Source organism: Sciurus carolinensis, chromosome 1 (assembly GCF_902686445.1).
Source record: "Sciurus carolinensis chromosome 1, mSciCar1.2, whole genome shotgun sequence".
Classification (NCBI taxonomy): domain Eukaryota; kingdom Metazoa; phylum Chordata; class Mammalia; order Rodentia; family Sciuridae; genus Sciurus; species Sciurus carolinensis.
Window position 1 is genome coordinate 1,114,295 of NC_062213.1, and position 20,265 is coordinate 1,134,559.

The window sequence follows — 20,265 nt, forward strand, 5'->3', positions numbered from 1 at the left end:
TTTCCTCATCTCCAGCTTTGTTCCTAGTTCTGCACTGAATGTTGATACACAGGGCACTCTGGGCCTGAAAGTACCTTCCAGGGCTGACTGAACATTTGAGAGTCCAAGGCCTGGGCCCAGTGCCCACCTGAGGCTTTTTTCCTGTTCTGTTGGAGCTGAGCTCCTACTCCTATCAGCAGCGTCCCAGTAGGGATGCCATCTGGTAAGTGAACCAGGGCCGAGGCTCTGGGGCAGCAGCGTGTACAAATGGACCCCCAACAAGGTCAATGGGCCAGCAGCCCAAACAACAGCTGAAATAGACACTTGTTTATTTCCCAGGGAGGAGGTAGAATGGTGGGGGCTTGGAGAGCCATGCCCCATTCTTTGTGCCCGGGTAGCAGACCTCACTTCCAGAAGAGCACATTCCAGAAGAGCAGCCAGCAGGGGTACAGGCCCAAGGAGAGCAGTGGGAAGAGCAAGGCACCATAGGTGTGGTGCTCCAGCACGCCCTGGGCCAATGCCACGAGGAAAAGTTGCCAGCCCTCGGCGAGTGACAGTGGTGCCTCCTGTAGCTCCTGCCACAGGAACAGGCTGCCCAAGAGCGTGGCTGCTGGGCTTGTCAGCACCAGGAGGGCAGCATAGAGTGGCCTGGGTAGAAAGGCATCATCAGGTAGTCTCCACAGATGGTGGGGACAGAGAACTACATGACAGAGGACTCTGGGTGAAGGGTTCAGGCACTGGGGGAGGTGGGAGCTGATTAGCACTTACCGGGGCCCACAGGGTTTGGTGAGTGCAGCAGCAGGTACCATGGTGGCAGCTAGCAGGAAACCCAGTGAGAAGTTGGTGAGGGCGATGCAACCCAGCTGTAGTGCTAGGTAGATCAGGGCCACCAGTTTCAGTGCCATCCAACCCCTGTCTGGGGCCTGTGTGCTCATCACCCTACAAGGCAAAAGGCTCAGAAGATGCTCAAGAACTGCCTACATGTCCAGGGGGACCCTACCTAACCTGCCAAGCCCAGTCACTCACCGGTGGGTGTTGTGAGGAAGAGCCAGGCCAGCTGCATAAATTGCCAGCAGTGTCAGCACCACGGCCTCAGCTTCAGCCACTGGGAAGTGTTGGGTAGCCACATGTTGACCCAACACAGGCAGGATGTAGAGGGCCAGGCCCATGGCCTGAGAGATCAGCAGGGGTGCCACAAGTGAGGCCAGTCCCACACCCTGCAGGATATACGGGTACCTTGAGATGGGCCCTGGGGCCAGATAACCATCATTCCAGCTGAGGTTGAGTGGCACAGAAAATGCCACTCAGGACCCCACAAACCCACCCCAACAGCAGAATGAGGCATCATCACCTGTGTAGAGGTAAGGGGGGGACTGGGTCCAGGAGCATCCCCAGCCTCTTCAGGGCCCACTCCAGCCTCATGCAGCTGCATCCACAGCTCCAGAGCATGGTTCAAGTCAAGGATCCCAATGACAGTGTAATGGGATCTCCCAGGTGGGGAATCCAGGACTTCCCCACCCCAACCCCGGAGTGGGATGATATAGAGTTGAGGGAACCCAAGGCTGGCCATGAGTGGATAGTGGGGGGACAGAGGATATCTTGAGACCAAGGACCAGGAGCAAGAACCCAGCAGCAGGCATGTAGAGACCAATGGAGACAAAACGGGAGAGAGCAGGAAGCAGGTAGAAGAAGAATGACTGGTGCAGGCGCTCCAGGAGGTGGTTGAGCTTGCGGAACATGCCCTCCAGAGCCCTGTCGGGTGCACAGCAGGATCAAAGTCAGTCATGCCCTCCTTGCACCAGCTGGACGCTGCACTCAGAATGCAAAGAGGGAACCAGAAGCCACTTACTTGCCAACAGCCACCAAGTCATACTTGTACTGCCGGAAACTATTGATGCCCCGAAGGGTTAGGGCCTCCACCCGGTAGCGCAGAAAGAGGCCGTGAGGGCCATGGGGGCGGCCAGAGGCCTGCCGCAGAACCATCAGCAACAGTGTCTGCAGGCCTTGCAATGGCCCATCCAGTGTTGTCCAATCCTGGAGCTGAAGCTTTGGAGAGATGGGAACAGGATTAGATAAATCCCTTACCAGAGGCCCTACACCCCCAGGCAGGTGGTCTGACCTTTCCCTGAAGTGTACACAGCAGCCCCCCTTTCTGGCAGAAGGTCTGGAAAAGGTTGAGCAAGTCGAGGTTGGGCAGTTGCCCATTGAGACCCTCCACAGTCACATCAAGGCTGGTAACCACATCACTGCTCAGCTCCAGGGCCACAGCTGCCTGAATGGCCCCCGCCCGGCCCTGCAGCGGGGATGATTGCATGCCTGTAGGGGCAAGCAAATAAACACCAGAGGAGGTACTGGTGGGAAAAGATGACCCTGAGAGAGACCACGACAAGACATGAACACCTACCAGTTACATTAACATCATGGTAGGCTTCAAGCCAAGCCTCAGTACCCAGAAGATCATGTTCTGTCACCAGAAAGATGATATCTTTGGCCCAGTAAATCTGCCCTGGAGGTCAGAGATAAGGTAAGCAGGACCTGAAGCACTGGCCAAATCCTCCCTGGGCAGCAGCCCCCGAGCCTTACCTCGAAAATGGGCAGCAAGTGCCAGCAGCAGTCCCACAGCCTGGCTATTGGTGGAGTCAGAGCCACAAGGTACAGTGAGTACAAGAGACTCCGTGCTGGCAGCACGTGGGGCCCGCAGGATGCCATACACGTTGGTGCCTGATACCATCTGTACAATGCATTGATGAAAGAGCCTCAGAGCAACTCTGGTATGTAAAGTCAACCCCCGGCCTCCGCCCCGCTTTCCCTGGCCCTACAATTCCCACCAGCAGGGATTCCCCTGGCCCCAGGCTACCCCTTCAAAGTGCTTTTCTGTCCCATGCACACCCCCACCCTCCCTCAATACGTAGCGCTCGTGGGTCTCATCTGGGAAGGGCAGTTTCCGGGAGAAACTCTGTGTGTAGACCTCCAGCCCTACTGACCGCATCGCCCGCTGCAGCCAGGCCACTGGCAGAGCCCTGGATACACAAAGACAGCCTCTGAACGGAGTTCCCTGACCTTGGCCACCACTACTTTTCCCATACCCACTCCTCTGCAGCTCACCCCGACTTCCTGCGGTGGGCAGCGAAATCCCGGGCAAAGCCCCGGGCACGGTCTCCGCCCACAAACTGCTCCTCCACCATGGTGGATCCCATGGCGTTCTCCGACATGTAAGTACGCTGGGTCAACGGCGGGAAGGCCAGCGCCAAGAACCAGGCGATGCCCGCCACGTAGCTCAGCACGCTGCGAGGGGTCAGAAGGCAGCAGCCGGAGCGTTAGCGCCATTGTGGACGCCGACTGCCGCCTCCATCTCCAAACCAGGGGTCGAACGGGTGTGAGGGCCCTCGGGACCTAGACCACGAGTCCCCGCATCCCCGCAGGACGCGCGCGAGCAGCCACAGAGACCCCGGTCTCCGAGCCGGACCACCGACCCACGGGGCCGCCCTTACCAGAGCGGCGCGTTGAGGCGCAGCACGAGACGGGCGAGCGCGCGCCGACGCACGGGATCCGACAGGAGACCCATGGCGGGGAGGGCGGCCCAGGACCCCCACTCCCACAGCCTGCTCCTGCCAGACCGCGACCCAAACACAGGCGCACTTCCGGTCCCAGCGACCCTCGCGCCGCCGCGCATGCGCAGAGCCCTCCCCAGCCACTGGCCCTGAGGCTGCGGGGTGCCGAAATCCGTGCGAATGGCGTCTGGTCTCGGGTATTGGCCTCCGGAGAGCCGCCCGGCCGCGCGCGGTACCAAGGAAGCGACGACGATGGCAACAGCTCGGTAGTCAGGAGCAGTTTTGATAAAGCTCCGGTTGGAAGCTTCGAGCCGGAGACGCTCAGAGCACCCATACTTGCCAGAGGGATGGTGAATGACTACATGTGAGTGCTAAGGGCTTCTGTGGACTAAGGTTCCGGCGTTCAAGAATCATTCCTATGGATGTCAGTCCCCGAAAACCAAACTCCACGGTGGAGTCACGAGTCACCTGGGTTCTGAACTAAGGTCATCAGGGGAAGATATAAGACCCATAGGGAAGATGCAAATCATACTACAGATAAGACAGGCTTCAGTGGAGCTCGGGTATATGGAGTAGCTAGTAGGGAGCATACTTGTTCTTGTCCAGGCCAGCAAGTCCCTGGCATAGTAGGGGAGTTGGTGGCCAGGGCAGGAGGTGCATGAAGGGGAGCTTGCTGAAGAGGGTAGTTTTAGGCAGGGGAAAAGGTTGAAGCCAAGGGGAAAAGATCAGTGAGGACGAGAGGTCTGGTATAGTTTTTTTTTTTTTTTTTTTTAAGTTATTGATGGACCCTTATTTTATTCGTTTACTTATATGCAGTGCTGAGAATCAAACCCAGTGCCTGACACACGCTAGGCAAGTGCTCTACCATTGAGCCACAATCCCAGACCTCTGTTGTAGTTTAGAGCTCAAGGTAAGCAGCAGGAAAAGGCCCAAGGGGATAAGATGGGTATTAGCTCTACCTGTGGCCTCACATCTCTGGTGGTTACCTATAGTCAGCCAAGGTTTCCTTTAACCCTTGTACCCAGGTTCTGGATGGACTAGTCTGAGGATGGCAGACTCTTTGGTCTGAGGCTTGGTTTTTCTCATCAACAGACTGCTTTCTCCACCCAGACAGCCACACCCCACCCTCCCTCCAGCCTTCTGGAGGTTTGAATTCTGAGGCCCAAGAGACAAATAGTTCTTATGTGGGGTTGGCTCCTCAAGTCATTCCCCACAGCCAGCACCAGCCCAAGCGCTACAGATCTTCAAACTGTCTGGAAGTGCTATACAGCAAAGAATGTTGAGCAGAGGAGCAGGACTTTATTCTGGACACAGGTGGTTAGGTGCTCAGTCCCCTAGCAAGATAGATGCTTCGCGCACATGCTGCCGTACCACATGGTCCAACAAGGTGTGCACATCTCTGGCGGCTTGGGCAGCGGCCTCTAGCACCCGCTCCAAGTGGTCCTCATGCAACCGGGCATCCATTTCAAGCAGTGCGATTTGGCCTGAGGCTGGCAGCAAGGCCAGGGCTAGTTGGGGGCCACCAGCTGCTTCCTCCACATGGCTGAGGTCTGCCAGAGCTGTGCCTTCCACAAAACCAGCTGAACACGCACACACAAAGTCCCGCATGGGTATCCCAGCATCCAGCACTGCCAGTGTGGCTGCATTCACACAAGCTGCATAGGTTCCACCATCTGCCTGCAGCACCTACAGGGACCCCCGCCACCAAGGTATCAGTCTATTAGACTGCCATTCAACCCTCCAGTCCCCTTCCCTCACTGGGTTGAGGACTGAAGCCAGCTCACCTGCACATAGATGTCAATCTGGGATCGTGGGTGCAGCTGAGTAAGAATGGCTGCCTCAAAGGTCTGGCGCAGCTGTAGGCCCATTTCACAAGACTTGCGGTCTCCATGTGGCCTCCGCTTGCGCTCCCCTGTGCTGAAGGTTGCTGAACTATACTGACAGTTCACCAGAGCCCGGTCAGGCAGGGCTCGAGACCTGGAACCCCGAATCTGGAGGAGAAAGGATGCATGAGCCAAGCCTACCCCTTCCAGCTTACAGTTCCTAGTCTTCTCAATCTCCTCCTCTCCTCTCCTCTCCCTCCAGTCTCAAGAGAGGGACAGCGGCTGGGGAGATAGTCAGTCTGCAGAGTGCTTGCGTTATAAGCACAAGTCCCTGGGTTCGATCCCCAGCACGGGGGGGGGGGGGGGGGGGGGGGGGGCGGGGGGGGGGCGGGGGGGGGCAACCACACAACTCAAGAGAGGGGCAGCTATGTTACCCCCAAAACATCCAAAGGAGAGCCATTTGTCAGTCTGTCATTGTCACCTCTAGCCTGCAGGCCTCCTTGTTTCCATGCTCACTCCATTTCCTCCCAACTCCTCCAAGTGGTGGCCACAGTATGGTTAGAAACATCAAGCCTTATTCTGTCTCCCCGGCACACTCACATTCTACTTACCTACCAAAGGCTTCTGTTACACGGGAAATAAAATCCCCAATCCTTTCCCCAGTCTACAAACCCCTGGGTCCTCACCTCTCTGGAAACCTGTCAACTTTATTTGGAATTATCTCCTCTCTCCCCATCAGCATTCTTTCTGTTTTGCATAAGTGCCATGCTTGTTTTTATCCAGGGTTCTTTCACCTAGAAAGTTGGGTTCCCACATTCGTGTGCTAAGTAATTAAAAATTATCTGTTGGCTAGGCTCTGTTACAGCGTTGAACGTAGCAATAAAATCGGACGGGTTTTATTTAAAGGCCCTGCTCTCAAAGAGTATATGTTCCCGTGGGAAGACAAACGAGTAAGATTAAGTTAAACTGACGTTCGAGGTAGTAGACACAGAAACGCAAGGAGGCGTGTAGTGGCCTGGAGCGGCGGCATCCCAAACATGATGTCAGTAGAACTGCGGGTAAGAGACCAAGTGGGCGAGAGCCTGGCACGGTGAGGAACCCAAGAGAGGAATGTAGGGCGCAGGAGCGAGGCCGGCATACCCAGAGATGTACTGTAGGAACTTGGGCGTTTACTCAGTCAAGATGCGGCATCGAGCATCCGCTGCGTAAACGGAGGCGCGCCCGCGACCCGCCGATCCCGCGCAGCCCACTCGCCTCGTGCGGCCCGTAGACCACTGCCAGCGCCTTGGTGTTGCCCTGCTCGATGTAGGCCGAGCCGTCGGCCTGCGCGAAAACGCCCATCCGCGCCTGGATCTTGCGCAGTTCCCCGGCGCGACGACCATCCACCCGGTAACCCTGGTCAGACAGGAGCTCCAGCCCCGCCATGTCGCGGGCCCAGCTCTCTGCTTCGCGGACAACTCGACACTGGCTTCACAGACCCAGTTTCCGGCTGCCCGGCCTCCTTCCGGGCCCGGGAATTACGACTTCCGGCGGTCCTGGCGTCTTTCCGGGCCTGGGGATTGCGACTTCCGGCAGCTCTGGCGTCCTTCCGGCCCGGTCAACTACGGCTGGCGAGGCTCCTTTTTCCCCACTTCCGGGCCTGGAGAGGGTGTAGCTCCTGGGTCGCGATCGTGGCTTTGCCTTTGCCGCGGCTGACCTGTGCGTCTCCTTGGCCTCCTGGGCGGACTTCCGGGTCGTCGGCTGGCCGCAGTGCGGGCGTTCGTCCCAGCTGAGATACTTTTTCTGTTCTCTGTTTTATAAAATCTGTCCATTTAAAAAATAGCCCAAAGGGTTGGGGTTGTAGCTCAGTTGGTAGAGTGCTTGCCTCGCATGCATTGAGGCCCCTGGTTCAATCCCCAGCACCACAAAATAACAACAACAACAACCCCATTTTTTTTCAGGGATTGAATACGGGGACGTTCCACCTCAGCTACCTTCCCAGCCCCCTATCCCACCTACAGTGCTGGGGCTCGAACACCTGCTAGGCAAGTGATCTATCACTGACTTACATTTTCCAGTTTTTTAAGCTTTGGGGCAGGGTCTCAGAAAGTTCCTAACGCTGGTCTAGAACCTGTGGCCCTTCCGCTTCTGCGTCCTGGGTAGCTGGATTACAGATGTACCAGCCACAGCGAGCCAGACAAGATTTTTGGCCATACGTATGTGTGATCATATTCTCTGTAAAACGGTTTTCGTTTTCCTTTTTCACTTAGTTCTTCTTAACGCAATAAATGGCCCTTTCTGTGGTTTTCTCCATTATCACCTGACTGCAAACAGATCATAGACACATACAGCTAGACATCAGCTTTGGGAATGCTGATTAATTTTTTAGATGTCATTTCATAGGCAGCTATTTTGTGGTTTTCACACACACAAAAAAGTCGAGTGTGGCAATGCATACTTGTAATCCCAGCGGTTCTGGCGCAAATTCAAAGTCAGCCTCAGCAACTTAGTGAGACCCTGACTCAAAATAAAATTTTAAAAATGGGGAGGAGGCTGTGGATGTGGCTTAGTGGCTAAGTGCCCCTCAGTTCAATTCCTGGTATTAAAAAAAAAAAAGAAGACCTTATGAAATCCCTCCCAAGTAATGCTGCAGAGTTAATAATTTTTTTGTTGGCTGCATTTACACTACTGCTCAATGGTGGACAGTTGGCTTATATTTTGGGCATGGAGTTCCAGGAGTAGAATTTCTGAGTGTAGGCGATGAGAGCAAGTTCCTTCATCCTTCCTTTGTCCCAAAGAGTAAGTTACACATTTCAAAATAAAATTTGCCAACCTAGGGTGTTACTGACATCATGTTATTACTCTTTAAAAATTTTTTTCATTCTCCTTTTTTTCATAAACACCTAGTTATAAGTTGTACAGATCAAAAAATAAAGGCAAAGAAGGGTGTGGTTTTTTTTTTTTTTTTTTTTTTTTTTGCAGTGCTGGGGATTGAACCCAGGGCCTTGTGCTTGCAAGGCAAGCACTCTACCAACTGAGCTATATCCCCAGCCTGTGTGGGGGTTTTTGATGTTATGGGTGGGAGGGTGGGGAGAAGGAGACAGAGTTGGGAACCAGTCTACTCCCTCCACAGCCCTGGTAAGGGCTCTGAGGAAGAGGTGGGCAAAAATCCAGAATAGCCAAACTCTCTAAACCCAGAGTTCACCCCTTCATCGCATGGCAGAGGTACAATGGGGAATGTTATTACTCTTGAGTTCTAATTCTGGTGTATTGCAGTCTCTCCTGTCAGTCCCATCCAGTGGCAAGAAGGAAAGGTAAGGGGGGCTTTCCTCCCTTAAAGTTAATGTCAGCCGGGAACCCCTTCCCCCACCCTGAGGTGCATTATCCAGCCCCTCCCTAATGCTTAGAAGCCACATCTCATGCTCCAAATCTGAAAGTGGAAAGATGAACTGAGTGAGTGGTAACACTGACTGAGGAGAGGAGGAGGCCTTGAGGGGTCCTAGTAAGATAGGGACAAAGGGCAAATACACTTCTGGGCTTTGACACGTGGCCTGACTACAAACCCTGGGGACACCTGGTGTGTGCCACCCTGAAGGAGTGTCAGTTTTGCAGGGTTGAGGTCAGGGTGCCTTGAATGTGTTTGTTAGTTAGATGTACAGGGGGGCAGTTTTGGTTCGTCGATAACTCCCAGAAAAGACGCTCCGCAGATACAGGTCTCACACGAGGAACTTTTATTCAAGCGGACAAAACGTGTCCGCTCAGGGGGAAAGGGGAAAGGGAAAGAGAGAAGATGGTACAAGGTTCTTTGTATTGGAATTTCGCGGGCTGGGAGGAACCAATCACGGAGGAGAATTATTACAGACTGACTGATGGACCAATGACATATTGGAACGTAATGTAGGGGAGGGGGCAGGAAGGTTACAGCGACGTAAGCCGGAAATTCCTGTAACAGGAGAGGCGGGCTTAACACAGATTGACAGGTGGGTTGGGAAGCTGGACTCCTGTAATGGGAAAGGAAGGTTGCTTTATACCTAACAGTGTTCTCTTGAACAGCTGCAGAAACTCACCTACCTTTAGCACAGGGCAAAATTCTTGAATACACCTAAAGTCAATTAACATTTCCACCACTGCAAGTAGTCAACAAAACCAGTTCCCTTTTGTTCAGGGAGATAGCCTGACATCTTTTTGTGGGAGCTGTGTCTCCCTAAATGGATGACCCAGTGAAAGCCTTGGCCTGCACGCTCATTGACCTGACTTGATTTCATTTCCACCTTCATCGGGTCAAAAGATCCTGGTATGCAACATCACTAGGAAGACCACCCAGACTGGTTCCAGCATGGCCATCCTTACACCTCTCATTAGATCCAGCAGGTGTGCTGCAGTCAAGTGGGCCTTTGTTTTTTCACTTTTAGAATGCAAATTCCATCCCCCTTTGTAGAAAGATGTTGTGTATTTGATTATCTCTTGCTACTTAACCTTAGTGGCTTCAAATAACAAAAATCATTTTATTATCTGTGAAAATCCTTAGGTTTCCTAGTCTTGGCTAGACAGTGTGCACTTGGGCTCTTTCCTGCAGTTGTTGCCTGATGGGTGCCATCTTGAAGACTCCCGCCCTCACATCTTTGGTAGTTGATGTTGACTGTTGGCCAGGACTATCTGGGGCTTTCAGGAAGCACCTGGACATGGCTCCTTCATGTGTCCTGGGCTTCTTTGAAGCACAGCAGCTGAGCTTGTAAGGAATCCCACAGAAACCACGCTGGACACGGGAAATCACATAAGGGAGTTTATTAAGCAAAAAGAGTGTCTTCCTGCAGGGTAAGAGAGAAAATGAGAGGAAAAGAAAGGGAAAGACAAAGGGCGCGTGCAAGAAAGTGTGAAAGCCAGGAGGATAGAGAAAGTGAGGAGGAGAGAGAGAAGGATGAGAAAAGATGGCGGGGTAGCTACAGTAAAGCAATTGAATTGCGCCGGGCTAACAGGGGACCAATATCGGAGAAGGATACTTGCAAACTGACTGATTAACCAATAGCTAGCTAGGATGTTCACAGATTGACAAGTGGTTGGGAGGCAGGGAAAATGGCTGCACTGGAAAGGTCAGGGGAGCAGCTTTGTACATTACAGAGCTCTAGTGGTAAACCTCGAGGTTTTTATGACCTAACCTCAGAAGCCACATAGTATCATTCCTGCCAGGCCCCATGGATCAAGGCCATCACATAGGCCAGGCTTAAGGGGAGGGGACTTGGACTTCACTTCTCAGTGGGAGAAGTGTCAACATTGTGCCATAAGAAAAGTGTGCTGCTGTGGGCTGGGGCAATACTGTTGGCCCCAGGGAGCCTGGGCAGCAGTGACGGCATTCTCAGCACAGTGGCTATGCGCTGAAGGCTGGACACCAGAGTCAGTCAGCAAGCCTCGGCCCTGATGCTGATACTGCCAGTGACCGTGATGATGAGTTCCCTTTTCCCAGGTGTTGAAGTTTGAACATCAGAGAAGTGTAGAAAAGCGTAGAAAGCAAGTTTTATTTAAAGAATCATAATACAGACTTCTCTGCAGAGACGGGGACCCACAGTTGGTATCCACAGCAGCAGGAGTGTCCTGCCCCTTTTATACACTTTAGATTTTCTTTGTTCCCATACCCTCCTTCCCCCTTATCTCTCCCCATCCTGCCTATGTGACCTGGCCAGGGTGAGCTGAAAGGTGGGAGGCAAATGGGCAAAGGGGAGGGCCAAATGGTGTAGTTATTCAGCAGTAAGGTATCAGCCAGCAGGTGTCAATGAACAACTGTCACAACTTCAGGCAGGGAGGAACAATTCCTGGGGCAGGTTACCTCAGCAACAGGTTGGAGCAAGAGGGGGAATGGCAGCATTTGATTTCCATTCCAACTAGCTCCCACCTTCCCCATCAGACCCAATCATTTATCATCTATATATATATATATATTTTTTTTTTTTCTTTTGGGTGCTGGGGTTCGAACTCAGGGCCTTGTGCTTACAAGGCAAGCACTCTACCAACTATCTATCTCCCCAGCCCCTTATCATCTATATTGACTGTCCTTTTGTCCCCCAACTTCAATACTACTATGGATCTGAGTCATGATGGGTCACCATCCTCTGCCACCAGCCACCCTCTATCCCCCCATCCTCAGCTCTGCTGCTGAACTGAGGCCTTCTTTCCTCGGTGGTCTTAGTTTCTACCATCCCTGTTCTTCCTGGGTTGAGATCATTCTCCCTGTCCACTGATAGTTTTTACCACCTGTGGTCCTGCTAAGGCGCTCCAGGGATCCCATAGATCCACTGTCCCCATTTTGTAACATGGGCCTTAGCAGCTCAGAGCAATCAGGTCGATGTTGGTCTTTGACTGAAAGAATTAATGTAGATTGGCTGCAGCTTCTGCTTCTTCCTCAGTGGAACACTTGCCATGGCTCGTGGTCTAAGAGTCCCCACCCCCAGGAAGGAATATCTCAACCTGAGCATCTCAGGGTCTGGGCCCTCACTCCTCTGACACTGCATTCAAGATGAAGGGAACACACATGGGTGGACCCAGGTTTTAGGGGCCTGAGCTTCAGCAAATCTGGGGGTGGTGTTAGTTAGGGACCCCCAAGACCACCCTGCATTCACTGATTTGCTAAGAGGAATAGAACTCAGCATTTTATTGTATTCATAGCTAGACTTGTCACAGAGAAAGGATGTAAATCAAAGTCAGCCAAGGTTAAAAGTCATGGGGTGAAGTCCAAAGAAAACGGAGAGCAAGCTTCTGTGGCCCTCTCCTGTGGACTCACACAAGATACAATGCCCCAGTAGCGAGTCAGAACAGTGTATGTGAGATGCTGTCTACCAGAGGAGGGTGGAAAGAGCGCCTGGGTTTTCTGGTGCTCTGGTTGCTTAGGCACCCTCTTTACACACACCAAGATTCCTGACTCCCCGAAGGGAAGCAGGTGTTCAGCCTATCAGTTTAGGCTCAGTGAGTTCTCTCAACAGGGAGTGGTTGGAGTCCTCCAAAACTGGTTTCAGATGCTAGTCATCTCTGCAAGTTTGCTTTGCAGAAGAGCAGTCTCTGAAAAAGGAAGACAAAAGTGTATATCCAAAGTTAGTGAATACAGTGAGAGGCTAAGACCCAATATGTGAGAAAAAAGTGTTGATGTTGATAAATACCAAAAACATCACTAAATATGAAAAAACAACGTGTAGTTAACTGTCAGACACAGAGTCACCCTGACATGTTTCCCTGTTTATTTTGGGTGCCTGCTCTGAGGATCTCTGAAGATTAAAATATTTTTATGATACATATGGAAAAGGATGTAACTTGGTCTTGGTCTCTTCTAGCATATTTGATCCAAATTTATTTTTATTATTTATGATTTAGATATGTTACTTTCTGGTAACAGCTCCTTCAGGTAATTTCATACACATACTTAAAAAAATTTTTTTTGCAGTGCTGGAGATTGAACCCAGGACCTTGTGCTTGTGAGGAAAGCACTCTACCAACTAACTGAGCTATATCCCCAGCCACCTATAAATTTTTAATAAATTTTTAGGACTTTGTTAAATTTGGGGAAACTGCCATCAGAATTTTTCTCCCAGTCATGCGCTCTCTGGACCCTATAGGCTTCCTTGTTGGTGAGCATTTGTGGACTGTCCTTGAGTCAACAGCACTTGCTGGCCAGTTTTATCAGCTCACCATATCATGACATGCAGCAGAGGGAGGTGGTTGTGTTTCTGGAAGCCATCACCACCTCATAACAACTAGCAGGAGACAATATGTCAGGAAGTGACTGTTCCCACTGAATCCAAAGCTGCATCCCACCAGGTCCCATGTGGCAGCGGTGGGAGTGACTGAGAGCCCAGATGTGGGATGGGGAAGTCATAACATTTATTTCCCTTTCAGGTCGGGGATGTAGCTCAGTTGGTAGAGTCCTTACCTTGTATGCACAAGGCCTAGGTTCAATCCCCAGCACCACAAAAAAAAAAAAAAAAAAAAAAAAAAATTCGTTTTGCAAAGTTTACTAAATGATCTGGGTACCATGTGATTCACCTAGTCCCTGCTACTTGAAGAGTGAAGCAGGAGGGTCACTCAAGACCATAAGTTCAAGACCACTCTGGATAACAAAAAACCCTGTATCCCCCCAATTTTTTAAAACTAAACATATGATCCTGCAAACACTTTGTTAGGGCCCTAACCTGGAAGGAATTGGTTCTTGTGACTTCACAGTGAACCTGACCCTGGAGCTCCAATTCCGTAGGCATCACAGACACATCCTGGCAGACAGTGTTCCACCTGGAAGGGGTGGCACCTGGCAGGCAGTATGGCAAGACCTTCAACAGATGGTGCCCTTCATTAGGCTGCTGGGGAATTTGGGAAGACCAGTAAGTCCTGGCATTGCAGCGTTACTGCCCTGCGTCATAGGCTGTGAGGCAAATTCTTGGTGTGCGGCACTGTCCCCAGGACGTGAGGTATTCAGGGGTCTTGGGTATGGAATTGCTGGCAGAGGAACTGCAGGCAGGAAGGCAAAACCATGTCCAGAGTAAGTGGTAGTTGCAGGAAGGAGAAATCACTTCCCTGTCTAGGTGCAAGGGGTCTGAAGTTGTCACCTCCGTTGCTCCAGTTTGGGCAGTGGCGGTGGGACTCTCACTAGAGGTTGAGAGCACTGTGGAGTGATCCTTGGCCCTTTGGTGCAATACCTAAGATCAGGGCAACTACCCTGCTAAAGAAACAGAAGTACAACAAGGCAGGAACAATGAGTAGAGCAGATCCACTGACATGCTGGGAAAGGCAAGAGGGTGTGAGGCACACCCTGGAGGGGCAGATCTGCGTGGGATGAAACACTGGATGATTGAGCTCTGCACTTTTGTGAGGTGGGGTAGTGGCACAAGGCCTAGGAGTGGCAGGCAGCTGTGCCTTCTGAGCTTGGTGTGCCACGTCTATTTCCCACCATTCCAGCACATGACACGGTTCTGTTGGAACAGAGGATGTTGCACGGCTATCACCCTCCTGGAAATCATAGACATGGCATACTCCTATGTGTGATTGCTTTTCTTGGACTACTGTTAATAATCACAAGTCTCTTTGACTTTGAGAAACAGCATATAATCCCCAGGGAAATTCTACTATATCGGAACACAAAATAAAATATAATGGATCTCTGTTATGTGAAATCGGAAGAGATATGCCCCCTAATATAAGTAATGGAATATTCATGGATAAGCAAGACAAGCAGCTTTATCAGCACCGCAAATAACAACTCCAGCCGTTCCTCATGTGGCTCCAGTTATACAAAAACAAAAACCCATGGTCCCCATAGTACAGGGACCTCCAAATGTTGCATACAGAATAAAAGGAAAATATGGTATCATCCTCGAGGCATGGATGTGAATAAAAACACCTGGACACCACCTACTGATCCTCCTCTCCCTTATACAGGTGTATTTAATGAAGGACAGTGGATAGTTAAAGGGGTTAATGCTCAAACGCTTGGGTTTATGGAAAGGCTAAGATGTTCTAGTTGGTGCTTAAAGACAAAAGAGCAAAACAGAGCTCTCATTAGATCAATAACTGGCTCAGAAAGTGCTGTAGATTAACCACAGATATGATTTCTATCCTCTTATGTCTAACACCTTCAAGGTCAAAATATAATTTTAGTTTACTATTAACCATAGAATAATTGGCATAGGAACTAGTATTGTCTAAAGGCTGATTTCTTCTGTTAATAATTATAGAATGTACTTGTAAGCAAAAGTATTGTTAAAAATAGCTAACTATGAATGAAAACCACAGCATGTTTTTTGAGCTAAGTGTTACAGTATATTAATGCTCAAAGATTTCGAATAAACCAGATTCAGCCTCAGAACACTTGGTGTCTCTGTCTGCTGCTTCTCCACTGCACCGGCACCTCCCATCCACCTAGGACACCGACTGCTACTAAGGCTGGACCCTGGCATCAGTGCTTGTGCCACTCTTGCCCATGTGGGGGGGGTTCACTGGGTCATGTTGCCCTTCTGGCCTGGCATCACTACTGGAGGGTTATTTAAAGGTTAGCGCCCCTCAGAGCAGTTGGTGGGCACGTGTGTGACCTTGGGAGCATGAGGTGTGCGCCTCCATGTGGAGAAGGGAGATGCCCCCCCTTGTGGGATGTGCCTTCAGTGGCTCTTCGTGGTCTTCCCTCCTCCCTCAGGTCGATTTCTTCCACAGTGCGTCCACATGAGGTGAGGGGCAGCTCACGTCCTGTGGTGTCACAGGATGATGGGTATTAGGTCCCCTGGGTGCATTGCCAGGGGCCTCTCACAGCCAACCCCTTTCTCACCCCTTCTCCTACTCCCACTCATCTCTAGCTACACTAATAAGATCTGCTGCTATGGCTTGGACCTGGAGTGTCACCTAATGGCCCATGTGAGAAGGCTGGGTCTCCAGCTTGATGCTATCAGGAGGTGGTTGAACCTTTGGGAGGTGGGGCCTGGGAGGAGGAAGATGGCCCCCTGGAGGTGTGCCCTTGAAGGAGGTAATTGGGACCCTAGCCCCTTCCTGTTTCTTCCACTTCCTGGCAGCCCTGTGCCTTTACCACATGAGCCCATCATGATGTTCTGCCTCACCCAAAGCAATAGGGCAAACCAATCATGGGACAAGGCTCCAAAAAGCGTGAGCCAAAGTAAACCTTTCCTCTTTACCAGTTGATCATCTCAGTGAAGGAAAGCTGACTCACACACCCACCATGCTGCTCTGTTCCGGGCCTCTGCCTAAGCACAGCTGTGACATCTTTGTCTGCTAATCCCAAATCTGGACCCTTCAAAGATAGCTGCTGTTGCCTTCTTCTATTCTTATGCAAGAGTCACGCTATCCTTTGCACACGTTATCTTTTTAAAAAAATTTTTGCTTTTATTTTGCTTATTGTTGCTTTTTTTTGTTTAATATGGTGCTGAGAATTGAACTCAAGGACCTCACCCATTCTAGGCAAGTGCTCCACCACTGAGCCATAATCCCAGACCACACATCATCATTCCCCACGCCCCCGCAGGGGTGCTGGGGATTCAAACCCTGGCCCTTGTGCATGCTAGGCAAGCACTCTACGAGATGGGCTATATCGTCAGCACCATGTCATCATTTTTTGTTGAAAACTACATTATGATTAACCAACCCCCTTGGGCTTGTTGCTGTTTTATTAGTTGAACAGCCAGCCTGGCCCAACTCTGTGAAGTTCATCTCCCCACTGCTTGCAGCTTCTGAAGGCTCTGCTAGATTCCCTGCAGCTATTGTTTTGAAGAACTGTGGTTTCCTAGAAGTCGAACCAGGATGGGCATAGTTTAGTATTCAGCCACCAGTTGGCCACAGGTCCTGCTTAAGCTCCCTGGCCACAGTTTGCAAGGGGTCTGTGTGGTGGGAATGCCCATGTGCAGCCAGTGTCAGGGGCTGAGTGATGACCCAGGAGGGGTCCCTGCATGATTCACTGAAGCCTGTGAATGTCACTTTATTTGGCTAAAGGGACTTTGAAGACATGGCTAAACCATGGATCTTGAGATGGGGCCTTGATTCTGGACTCTCCAGGTGGGTCCTAAATATGACCACAGATGTCCTTAAGAGGGAAGCTGAGTGGAGTGTGACTGCTGAAGGAAAGACCACAGACCAACAGGGGCAGAGATGAGAGAGATGGTCACAAGCCAAGGAATGCTGGCATGCTGCAGAGATGGAAGAGAAGGTAGGGAATGCTATAGGTCTATGCCACCTTTTGAGTGAAGTGACCTTTTGAGCTGAGGCTTTTGTTTGTGTGTGGGGGGTACTGGGTACTGGGGATTGAACTCAGGGGCACTCAGCCACTGAGCCACACTGCCAGCCCTATTTTGTATTTTATTTAGAGAAAGGGTCTCACTGAGTTGCTCAGCATCTCACTCTTTGCTGAGGCTGACTTTGAACTCGGTGATCCTCCTGTCTCAGCCTCCTGAGCCACTGTGATTACAGGTGTGTGTCACCATGCTGGTTCTGAGGTTTATTTTTATTTATTTTAGTTGTTGATAGACCTTTATTTTCTTTATTTATATACGGTGCTGAGAATTGAACCCAGTGCTTCACACATGCTAGGCAAACCCTCTACCACTAAGCCACAACCCCAGCTGCAAGGCTTATTTTTAAAAGGGACATGTTTTTCTTTTCCTCTTCTCCCTCTCCCCCAGGTTGGGTGGGGGGACAAGATTACCCTGAGCTATCCGTGCTCCACAGGAGGGAGATGTCTGCCAGAAGATCTAGGATGTAAATACCTCCCAAATTAACAAGTGAATACTAACACACCATCAGGGTGCCCAGGGACCTCCTGTCAGGAGGAATAGCTCCTTTAAATCTCCCTGTTCCTGCTGACAGGCAGAATCATAATCTCAGGGACAGGACTCTCCTATGTTTCTCCTTTGCTAGCAAAGCAATAAAACTTCTTTTTTCTTTTTCTTAAAATTGTGTCCTCATTATTAAATTGGCATGAATTGGCACTGGGGACAAAGACCAAGCTTTCAGTTACAGGAATGGCTTCTTGCTGGAGCACCTAGAAGGAACCATCCTGCTAAAAAATCCTTTGTCCCATAGACTCAGCTTGATGACTCAGGATTCCAGAACTCTAGGAGAATACATTTGACATTTCAAGTTTCAAATTTGAGATTGTTAGAGCAGCATGGGAAACCATCACATCATCAGGGATTTCCACTCTCATGGAGCTCTGGTTGCTCCAGTGGGTGCAGCCTGTTCTCTACATGGCCTCCTGGACACACAAGGACCGGTGTGATAGCAGGGCCCTTTTCCCTGCCTCTGTCCCTGACTTTTTGTTGTTGTTGTTGTTGATAGACCTTTATTTTATTTACTTAAGTGTGGTGCTGAGATCTGAATCTACCTCGTGCATGCTAGGCCAGCGCTCCACCACTGAGCTACAGCCCAGTCCTGTCCCTGACTTTTCTGGCTGGCCTGTCACTTGTCTAGTTGCTGATTCTTTTGGGCGCTCATTGCCACACTGAGATTTCCATTGTCTCCAGAAACCCTCAGGCATTGCTTTTCTATACACACAATTCCAAATAAAGCCAGGGTCCCTGGTCCCTCATCTTCCCTCTTACCCTGGTGGCTTCTGGGTTCTGGGGTGTAAGGAATCCCACGAAAACCACCACAGACACGGGAAATCACATAAAGTAGCTTATTAAGCAAATAAGAGTGTCTCCCTGAAGGGTAAGAGAGAAAATGAGAGGAAAAGAAAGGGAAAGAGAAAGGGCACAGGCAAGAAAGAGTGAAAAGTGAGGAGGAGAAACTAAGCAAGTGTGTAAGAGAGAAAAGCATGAGAGAAAAGATGGCGGGGTAGCTACCTGAAGCAGTTGATTCCACCGGCTAACAGGGGACCAATAATGGAGAAGGATACTTGCAAGCTGACTGATGAACCAATAGCTAGCTAGGATGTTCACAGACTAACAAGTGGTTGGGAGGTGGGGAAAGGGTGGGAGAGCAGCTTTGCATTACATGGGGCACGGTGTGTGGGGGGTCATTTCTCCCAGAGTCCTCTTTGCTCCTGTGCCACCAGCAGGAGTCCAGTGGGTGATGGGCCTGGTCTGCTCAAAACTTCCCTCCCTGAGTGGAGCCTCCAACTCACTGGGAGCAGGGAAGGGGAGAAGCCCGAGGTGCCTCTTAGCCTGGAACCAAGACTTCATGTGTTTTTATTTTTGTTGTTTTATTTTGTTTTGGTACCAGGGCTTGAATCGAGGGATGCTTCACCCTAACCCTAACCATACCCCCAGTTCTTTTTGATTTTTTTATTTTTTGAGGCAGGGTCTCACTAAGTTGCTTAGGGCCTTGCTAAGTTGCTGAGGCTGACCTTGAATTTGCACTCCTCCTGCCTCAGTCTCCCTGTGTTAGAAATAAGAATGTGCCTCAAGAAGTCAAAGGCGCGCTGGAAAGCGGGTGGGCAGGGCCACCTCACCTCTGCAGAAGCGCTGCTAGGACTCTGGCCAGCAGCCGCCTGGGCCAGTAGGCCCCAATTTCTATCTCCAACCACAGGCAGCACCGCCCTTCACTCTGATTGGAGGAGTTCGGTGACAATCTACATGATTGGCTACTTTTAGAATTAGGGCGGGCCAAGGGGAAGGGCCCCTTTTGAAAAGGGGCCACAGACTTTCTTTTTCGCACTCCGAGCTCCTGGAATCACAGGCTGTGCTACCATACCGGCCACTCAAGGTTTTCTCTTTGGCTTTGCCTCTCAGCAGTTGGACGGTCGTCTCAGTTTCTAAATGCTGCTCCATCCCTGTCCCACAACGCTCTCCCCGGGAGGCGTCACCCTTGCAGGGGATCTCTTTCATACCTTGGATCTCTGCACCAGGAAGAGACCAGTCCTTTAAAGGGTTCACCTGATGAAGTCAGGTACACCCAAGATAGCCCCCCTTATTCCTCAGCTGTGCCCCAAACATAACCTGATCATCGCAGGAAGGCTCATCCTATTCACAATCCTGGGGTTTGTGTGTGTGTGGGGGGGTGTAGTGTGAAATTTTGGGGCCTTCTTGGAATTCCACCTGCCATGTCCATCCTCTGGCTTTCAGAGCATCTGAGTTGGAGGTTGACTTACTGAACCTGTCATTCTTAGGGGGTAAAATCTCCAGTACTATCAGAAATATTCTACATTCCTTGGGATTGGGATCCCTCCCCCTAATTACAGGACTTATTTGGATTTTCATCATTGAATTTCCATTGTGTTTAGTAGCACCTGGTCTCCCAGCTGTCAGTGGGGCCTCCCCACCCCTGGCACCACAGGGATTTCTGTACCCCACAAAAGCAACCAGGGAAGGGGCTTGGAAATCCCAGGAGAACCCATAGATTAACAAATGGGAACTCCATCAAGCAAACAAAAAGGAAATGATGTGAATAAATAATCATCATATAATAAGAAATGGTCAAAAAAAATCAAAGCAACTGCACAGTAGTATCCCATTAAAAGATAAGAG

The 20,265-nt window shown here is 50.7% G+C and overlaps 2 protein-coding genes across 2 annotated transcripts; both read right to left on the reverse strand.

The window, feature by feature from the left end:
* Positions 1-285: 285 nt before the first annotated feature.
* Gpaa1 (glycosylphosphatidylinositol anchor attachment 1) lies at positions 286-3,790 on the reverse strand. Its single transcript, XM_047567655.1, has 12 exons — positions 3,471-3,790; positions 3,085-3,264; positions 2,888-2,999; positions 2,563-2,710; positions 2,384-2,485; positions 2,099-2,295; positions 1,829-2,025; positions 1,578-1,731; positions 1,331-1,426; positions 1,006-1,196; positions 748-918; positions 286-627 (listed from the first exon to the last, which is right to left on the reverse strand). The coding sequence occupies exons 1-12, from the start codon at positions 3,650-3,652 to the stop codon at positions 384-386; spliced, it is 1,974 nt and encodes a 657-aa protein (XP_047423611.1). The 5' UTR covers positions 3,653-3,790; the 3' UTR covers positions 286-383.
* A 583-nt stretch (positions 3,791-4,373) lies between these two features.
* On the reverse strand, positions 4,374-6,871 carry Exosc4 (exosome component 4). Its single transcript, XM_047567665.1, has 3 exons — positions 6,608-6,871; positions 5,315-5,521; positions 4,374-5,216 (listed from the first exon to the last, which is right to left on the reverse strand). Exons 1-3 carry the CDS (start codon positions 6,776-6,778, stop codon positions 4,857-4,859), a joined length of 738 nt encoding a protein of 245 aa, XP_047423621.1. The 5' UTR covers positions 6,779-6,871; the 3' UTR covers positions 4,374-4,856.
* Positions 6,872-20,265: the final 13,394 nt, after the last annotated feature.